Here is a 9,281-nt window from a genome sequence, read left to right on the forward strand (position 1 = left end):
GCGACAGCTTCCTTGCGGCTTTGACATACTCTAATTTTTATAACCTTCAATGTTCTTTGTTTACAGATTTATAAACCACAAAGTCAGACCTACTTGCAATGTTCTCTTATGACACCCTTTCTTTCACAAGTACCAATAATTCTCTGTGATATTTTTGCTATTACATCATTAAAACCAAAAGAAAGGCAAAGCTTTAACTTACAGAATGACATTTAAGGTTACCTTGTTTTCAGTAAAATTTTTTAATTATTTTGCCAACAGCTTGAAAGTTACTCTTTCTGAGTTCAGATCAAACAGCTAAAGGAATCACTACAAGGCACTTACACCTTAGTTAGCAAGCCAGTTAAATTACAATAATTTTAGGAGATTGTCTACTATTATTTTGTGTACATGTTTGAAAAAAAAAAACATTTTTTGATGTACTAGTACCATTACTAAAAAAGGTAGGCTTAACTTTCATCAATAGGTCAACAGAAAAAAAAAGGCAAACATAGGTACTAAATTTCTCGTTTTTATTTACATTTTTTTATTTATTTTTATAAAAGTAACTAAAGTGTAAAAACTAGAAAATATTAGGTTAGATAATGTAATATAATAAAATAATTTCTCCACAAGGTATACTCACAACTAGCTCATGAGTAGCTTGTCCTTTACATCATTAAATACCATAACTTAAGCTACATGTTCACAGTGTGATTTACAACTTGTATTATGGGAATATTAGTTAGAAACAGTTCAAAAAAACCAATAAAACAGTAAAATTAAAAAGAGATGCAAACTGTTATGAGCCATTAGTTTAGGATTAATAATATTTGTCATTTTATATTATAATCTGCATTCATTCTAGAAAGAAAAGGGGTAACTTAGATTTATTGCAAATTTTATTGAATGACACTATAATCATAGTTCAATATTATACACAGCAAGCATGCTTTTATGCAAGATTAGTTTATCCAAAGACACTTTGATGGAAACATTGGTGGTAACTACCTGCACAGTATTAAAATTTAGTTTCATTTACTAACCTTCTTCAATCTGAGACTTTGACGCCTGGCAGAATTCCGTTGGAATGTGGTTCCTTTTCTATACAGTGGCATAGAACTATCACTGTCACTTCTGTTTAACTACAAAGTGAAAATAAAGTGTGTATATTAAAGATAATTTTATTTTTTTCAAAACAAATTTCAAAAGTACTTGTTCACGTTTACACTGAAAATATCAATTTAGAAGTTAAGAAATTAAAATGCTATTTGAAATTTTTTTCCCAGAAAAAAAAATTTTATATGCATTTTTTTTTATATCATATGAACCAAAAATTGAGTAATGCTATTATTTTTTTGTAATTATAGTTGAGAGAATGCAATTTCATGAGTTTAATACTAGTACTAGTGAATGTCAATATTATGAGAAGATTAAGATCCTTGCTCTTATTTCTAGTAAGATTTAACAAACTGTAACAAAACAACCTGAGCAGAAATAAATTACACTTACTCTACAAATATACTGATTTTTGTTAACAGCAACACTAGGAGTGAAAGTCTGGGATCTTTTGATAACACTGGTTCTTGAAGTAGTATCTTCGGTTTGGTTCTGTTTCCCCCGAAAAGGAGGAAAAACACATTCGGTATTGGTTTCTTTATCACACAGCTCTACCTGTTGAGTTAGCCTCTCAGCTAAACATTCCTCGCACACATCCTCCTGATAAAATCATAAACAGTAGGTAGTTTTACCATTTAGTTAAACAATGCAAGTTATATGTTTCTCATAAAGTAAGAAGGAAAAGAACATATATATATATGAACATAACCAGACAGCTATTATTATAAAGAAATGAATGTTAAAAAAGAACAATATCTGTAAATATTATTTCTCTATCAAATATTAATCCATGAATATATTTCTTTAATTCTTTTTATGAGTTATAAAGCATTGATATCACCATGCAACTCACTCAGGTTAACAATTGAAAAATGCTTGTACATGACTATTTACAAAGTAAAATAAAAAAATATACCTCACATTCATCATCTCCAGCATACTGTGACTCTTGGTACTCTGTTGTATATACAACATCTTTACATTCTTCCTCTAAATTTTCTTCCTCATCATCACTTTCTTCATCACCATCATCATCATCATCTCCCGTTACTAAGGCATCATATTCTACTATATTTGGATCTTAAATAAATAACAATAATAAGCCTATCACAACACTTTCCACATAATTAAACTTAGGTTTGTTAAAAAAACTTAACAAAATTCTGAAAAAAATACAGACTTCTCCCACATTTATTTTATTTTAGGGATGCCACATGGTTTCCAATTTCATTTTTGATTTATTTTTGTTTGCGAGATAAACAATTTCCTAATTTTTGTTACAATTTTATGTTTTTGTTTTCAATGACCTATTACAAAAATGTTTTGTCATTTTGTTTGGAGAGTATAACTGTTCATTGTTAAATAATTGATTAAGATAATAATGCTTGGAGATGGCTTGAATGGGTAATAAAGAAAAACTTGAATATTAAGTTTTATTCATTACCCATTCAAGCCATCTCCAAGCATTATTAGTCTTAAAGTGGGTTCCTCATCATCGAATTCAAAACTGATTAAGTTGAAGAATTTGTGATCTTAAAGTGTTTTGAATTCCAACATCTATGTAATGCTTCCAATTCTTGAATATGGGTATTTTTTTAAATATCCAATAAAAAGTTAACACTATTCATTTTAGTATTACAAATTAAAAGAAAACATTGATTAACCTAACTACTTTTGTTTAATAAAGTATAAAAAAATATTTAAAAAAAATCTAATATTTTTCCTTAGTTTTAGGTAAATCATAAATCTGCACCTTGATTTCTCGTTAGTGTTGAAGTCTGGGATGAAATTATGGTTGACTCATCACTACTTTCTTCTTTCAAGACGAAAACCTGGGTGTATAAAGATTTACTTAAATCAGATTGATCTTATCTATAAAATAAAGTTAAAAGTAATACAAAATTATTAACTTCAGAGAGATTCTAAGAATAACCAGTAATGAAAATATTAGGTTTTTAGAAAATGGTACTGGTGTATATCAATTAAATCAGACCATAAGAATAATTATAAACTGAAATGTCACATTTTTCAAAACTGAATACTATAGCAGCACAATAAGAAAAATACCTTTATTTACAAAGAAAACACCAAAGCCCATAATTCCTACTACTACTACTGACCTTCTGATTTTTCTCATGCAATGATTCTGGTTGCAGAAAACTAAAATTGAGCACATTGTACCACTTTGTAATGGTGATATCTGGATTGAAGTCTGCAAGACTCACTTGAGCACCACCCTATAAAATTAACCATTGATAAAAGAGAATTCCTCTTAAATATTATAACTTATATACATATTCTAGTATAGCAATCAACTGTGTTATACATAAGTAAAAACAGAAACAAATATTTGGTCCCCAAGAAGCTTATGAATGTCAAAATTTTTCATATTTATAATTGAGAACAAAATATCTCTACATGCCAGAAAAACTTTGCACATAAAGAAACTCAGTATTTGTACTAACAATTGTGTGCTTTAACCTTAAATACTGAAAAAAAATTAAGCACATGTCATAGGTGTTTTAATACTTCATAATATATCAATCAATAAAGCAAGATACAGCTTTCTAACAATACTAATTATGCATGAATATTTTTTATTTTACAGAAAACAAATTTCAAAATAGTGTTTGGTTTTTTGTTTCTTTTTAGTTTTATTAGTCCTTAAAACGTTTTTCTTTTTACTTCATTTCTTGAAATTCAAGCTTCACATTTTTTATAACATAAGGACCACTGGAGATTCATCATACATTTGAATATTAATTAATTGTGAATTTAATTATTTTAGTTCAACTAAATTTTTTTTAAAGAATAGAAGTGTAATTTTTGCTAATTCTTTCCATTCTTTTGGCCCACCTATTTCAGGTATACAGGTTTGACTGACTAAACTTTATGAACTGCATTTGACTAGCACATTTCCTCAAATATATGCTTAAAGTTTCCATTTATGGTATGCATTTATATGGGTTTGTTCCTTTTTATTTAACCTAAAGTTCAAAGCAGTTAATCAAGGTGGTTGGAATTTATTTTTTTATCACTCTAAATGACAGGACTGGCTCTTGATCCTGCAGAAATAATAGCAAATTCTTGAAATTTTTTGCTTTGACAAAACCATCAGTTTAATAACAGGAAAACATTATAATACCAGTTCATTTACTTTATTTCTAAATATTTATTTGTACTGTTATAGCATCAGGAATTTGCTACAACAAATATTAGTCCAGACTGTAAACAATGACCTCTTATAGAAACAAAATTACCAATACAAGTTTAATCATGAAACATACTATTATGTCTAAAAACAAGTAACAAAATATTGAAATAATTGAAGTTTTTTATTGCCTACTTCAAAGATTTTCTTATATATTTATTCTACAGTACAAAAAAGAGTACCAGATATTCCTCTTCTCCCGAAGGGGCTACACAGCAAACACTGACTTGTAATGTTTTGGTATATAACTTGGGCATAGATATGGGAAACCTAAAATTTTCACCAATAGTTGGTTTTCTCAGACTTTCTAAAAACTTGGTGCTGTCCTTCTGCAGGGCGTCTGACGATCCAGGCAACAAGCTTACTTTGATGTATCTGAAAGAAAATGTTTCAATATATCTTTTAGTAGTATAATAAAAATTTAGCTGAAGATAAAAACATAGGAAGAAACTTGGTTGAGAAAGCAAGTCACATGATGTTATCAGTTTTTGGTACGTTAATATCTGATCCTAGAAACTTAAATATTACTATTAATTTCACTAAAATCTATACACTTTTAAAAGTACAAACGAAGCTAATTTGTGTGACAAATTAACACATTCCTCAAATCTTTTACTATTGCATTATATTATTGACTTTATTCCTCTTGGAAGAGGGTAACATGATGTTTTAGCTATTAAATTCAAATTAATTTTCTGTCTACCAAACACTATGATCTATATAGGAAGTATCAAAAGCATTTTATATTTTAATATGCTTGCCAGAACTCCTGAGTTATTTTCTATGGTTTACCATGATACCTTGTACAAAATGCATCAAAATGACAATTATTTCAAGTTTATAGGATTTAAAACAAAAAGATTATGGCAGTTTTATATATGTGCACAGTTTAACTTTTCTTAAAGTTGCTTCTTGAAGAAATTTGTGAAAAGATAAAATTACGTATGCATATTACTGGAAATTAGATAATGAATATTTAGAAAAGTAAAATTTTATTCATCATAGAAAGTGATAACTGATATATTCAATCTTATGTAAGAGGAGTTAGTATACAATACTTATTTATTAAAACAGATGCAACAAAGCAAAAACTGTAACTCTACAAAAACCCAACATTAAGATACTTCAACAATAAGCTTAAAAATGACTAAAACACAGTAATGGAACTTACACTTTGTAGTTATCAGGAACAAACAATGCCATCAAATTTCTGGCTCGTTCAACTCCAACGTGTAGTAAGCCGTCTTCTAAAGCATATCTGAAATATGGCAAAACAATAATTTCTGATCCAAGCAAGTTACATATACAAATGAAAACTAAAACCTAATCCAGTAAATAATGCAGCTTATTATTAACATATCAATCTAACTAGGAGTATACAATGTCATAAAACTTATAATGAGTAGAATGCACTCATTCATCAGTTGGGTATCTTGCTATTAAAAATATTTTCAGCCATTGAAATGACATTTGACCATCTTAGAAGATTCATATCCTAAGCGAACAAAGGATATAATGAAAAACATATCAGACTAATAATGTACATATCTAAAAGTATTTTCAAAACTTTATAAAGTTCCATAAAGATGAGCACTTCATATAAAAACTAAAAGAAAGGATGTGTTTTTTAAAATACTTGAAAGATGAAATACAAACTAAATTACAAAAAATACAAGTATTAAGGCTGTAAAGTTACTTCAAAAAGTTTGGTAATAAATAAAAAAAAATTGCTATTTTTTGTGACCATGACTTCTTTTTAGGTTTGCTAGAGAGCAAAGTAGGAAAATGTATCTTTTTAAAAACATCTGTAAGACTTACAAACATATTTCATTCAATTTTAAGACAAAAAATATACCCTGCCATGGTATATGATGCATAATTTAAATTGTTTTAAAAACTGTGAAAAATGGAACTTTACAAAGAACCAAAATTCTTAATACCAACACACAATGTTTCTTGCAATTTATTTTATTAGCTATTAGTGAACAACACATTTATTATAATCCAGAAATGAAAAGTTTTTTTTTACAGAAATAAATAAGATTATTAACCAAGTTTACTATTGATTTAGAAGTGTTATTCAAAGTTCAGTTGTGAGATAACTTTTATTTTTTTTATGATTATAGTTGTGTTTATCGTTCATTTATTATTTCCTTCTATCATTTACTTTATCTACGAATTTTTAGTTTCATTAAAACGCTAACTCATCTAGCTAATAATTTGTATTTTGAGTAAATATGTATGATGAAACTGACACCAGCTTCCTAGTGGTGACTTACAGATACTATTAATGTAGCAGAAGATTATGTAAATTTATGATCACATGAGGTGTACTCTTATATGTCTGCCAAGTCCACTGGCAAGCGAGGCATGTTATGATGCGTGGCAGTGAATTTGAGTTCCTAATTCATACAAAACTATAGAATTTGTATCTAAACTTCACAAACATCTAATCTGAACCAGTGCTGCATTTAACATACCATGTGACACACATAAATCGATTTAGATGTGTTTTTTTTAACATTTACTTTTAAATTAAGAAATTAAATAATATATAATACTAAAATTTTAATTATAATCTGCAGTTTTATACCAAACTTAATGACATAAATTCATAAAATAGTAGTTAAATAAAATTTTGAATGTGAGTCAACAAATGCAATGACATGGCCTTTGATCCGTGAGGAAAGGATTAATGTAACTTTGCTGTTAATGTCCATAAAGGTTTGGGAAAAATAGCTGATAGCAAAATGAATACACATGAAAAAATTTTGTATATTATATTCTACTGCCCTTTGTTTCCGAGAGGAATTACAATAAATAAAGTTATAAAACTCAGGGTATGAATCAGAAATGTCATTAAATTTATAATCTATACTACAGAGATAAAAATTTATTAAAAGAACTAAATGGGAAATCTTTGCCAGTTCTTGAAAATATCCATCACATAGCCAATAACTATATACTCAATTATCTATTTAGTTAGTACTCAGACTTATTCAAAACTGGGACTTTATTAATTGAGATGTTAACAACAACATATTGATATAAATCTTTAATGGCTGTTTACTTTGGTTATTTTGTGTTTTAGGCATCTTAAGAAAGTATTGTTTGGATGTATATAACAGATTTAGTCAAACAATATTTGTTAAACAATTTTAGAAACACTAAATGGTAAGTGTTTAAGAAAATCAGAGTCAAGCAAACATTAATGACCTAAATTACTCTTTTGATAGCTTGTGATTTTTAAAAGACTACTAAGTTGTGGCCGAGAATAGACTTGTTCTGTTTGATGGCATTTTCTGACTCCTGATGACAGTTTCTGACACGAGTTTTCTTATAGCTTATACAAAATAAAAGAGTATAATTTCTTACGCATGAAACTGAAAGGATTTTCTGTGTGTGTGTGTGTGTGTCTGTCTGTATGGCTTTCTTGTGCTTTATTTTTTTAATTATTTTTCTTTTAGATTTGTAGAATATAATTAATTTTTCAACTCACCTCTGTTATGACGCTTGATAACACTTGTTGCATATGATTGTTTTCTAGTAACCAAGAAGGCATAACACCCCCACCTATTGGACAGCACGAGAACAACAAAATATACATATGTTTAAATATCTATATCTATGTAAGCACCACATCATTCTGCACACACACACACACACATATATATATATTGACAAATAAACAGCAGCTAATGATGATATAGCTTCTTGGAAACACACAGTTTCTAAGCCAGTCATACTTTAGGTGCAAGTCATAATCCACATAATATTTCTCAACGACTACTCAACAGCATTTTTATAGTTTGAAAATTCATCTGGTAGAGTACAACCAAAATAAGTGGCCTGTCTAGTTCATTTTATTAAAAACAGAAATTATTGATTTACAAAATCACTGGTACTTAAACACAAAGAAAGAAGACTGTTCTCCAAACAACAAACCCTTTTTACAGGTTTTGTGAAAGTTCTGTTGATCTCAGTTGATAAAATATATCTTTTATACTGGACATATTATATATTAATAATACCCAAGAACCTGAAATACTACAATCTAATAATTCTTGCTTACTTGTTGCCTTCGCCTCCTCAAGTTTTCGTTTTATTTCTCGTAGCCTAGAGAGTTCACTTTGCAAGTGTGTCAGCTGAGTATGAGATGCTTGAAGGTCCAGAGCTAGATCTATTGATGTTCGAGCAGGAGCATTCTTCAGTCCACCTGAAGAAGCATGTGGATGCTTGGTACATACTGTGATTGTCTAGTTATTAATACAATAAAAGCTTATTATTTCAAAAATGTTTAAACATTTGATAATATACAAACATGCAAAACTACATGGATAAATTTGGCATCCAAATGTAGTTACTAAGTCAAATTTTAACATTAATAAATAATATTAAATACTTAATATTAATAATTATTTATTAATTTTAATAAAAGTTTTACTTCCTTAATTCTATTTTTAAATAAATTCTCAATCTCCCCTTCTCTGTGTAATATGATATCTGTTCACTCTGACTTTCCCATTTTCTATTTTTTCATCAGCCCTCTATACCAATATTGACAAGCTAGAATATAAAATAAGAACCTCTATCTTTTCTATTTGCTACGATATTGCTCATGTATTGAATCAAACAAAGTGGCCCACCCACCCACCTCTTTCCATTTTTGGAAATGGTCCCTTATATACACTTATTTCTCTATATATCATGAATAACCAATCGAAAGCCCAGAATGTTCCCCTAGTGGTTTTCTCAGCCATTTTGATGTGTTATTGTATTAATTTCGTTCTTTTCGCACAAGATTTCAAATGATAAGGTAAGTCTTTAGTGAGCTTGGAATTTCTTATTTTTTTAGACCCAAATACAGCTTAGTTACTGCACTTGATAAATTGCAGTGGAATTCTATGGTATTGATATAGTAATTTATGATTTTTTGGTTATTTAAAATGTATAAAACCTAAAAAAAAATTTT

The 9,281-nt window shown here is 28.4% G+C and overlaps 1 protein-coding gene across 1 annotated transcript in view; it reads right to left on the bottom strand.

Annotated features, from left to right (window-relative positions):
- The window catches only part of LOC106459966 (protein kibra-like), a 39,915-nt gene that overhangs the window by 4,642 nt on the left and 25,992 nt on the right, over nt 1-9,281 (bottom strand). Inside the window, exons 12-18 of the mRNA XM_013919639.2 lie at nt 5,481-5,567; nt 4,492-4,684; nt 3,219-3,335; nt 2,852-2,930; nt 2,015-2,178; nt 1,492-1,698; nt 1,026-1,124 (exon numbers count right to left, since the gene is read on the bottom strand). Coding sequence (XP_013775093.1) covers nt 1,026-1,124; nt 1,492-1,698; nt 2,015-2,178; nt 2,852-2,930; nt 3,219-3,335; nt 4,492-4,684; nt 5,481-5,567 — 946 coding nt within the window. The remainder of the gene's footprint in view (nt 1-1,025; nt 1,125-1,491; nt 1,699-2,014; nt 2,179-2,851; nt 2,931-3,218; nt 3,336-4,491; nt 4,685-5,480; nt 5,568-9,281) is intronic.

The sequence above is a fragment of the Limulus polyphemus genome, unplaced genomic scaffold (assembly GCF_000517525.1).
Source record: "Limulus polyphemus unplaced genomic scaffold, Limulus_polyphemus-2.1.2 Scaffold688, whole genome shotgun sequence".
NCBI lineage: Eukaryota > Metazoa > Arthropoda > Merostomata > Xiphosura > Limulidae > Limulus > Limulus polyphemus.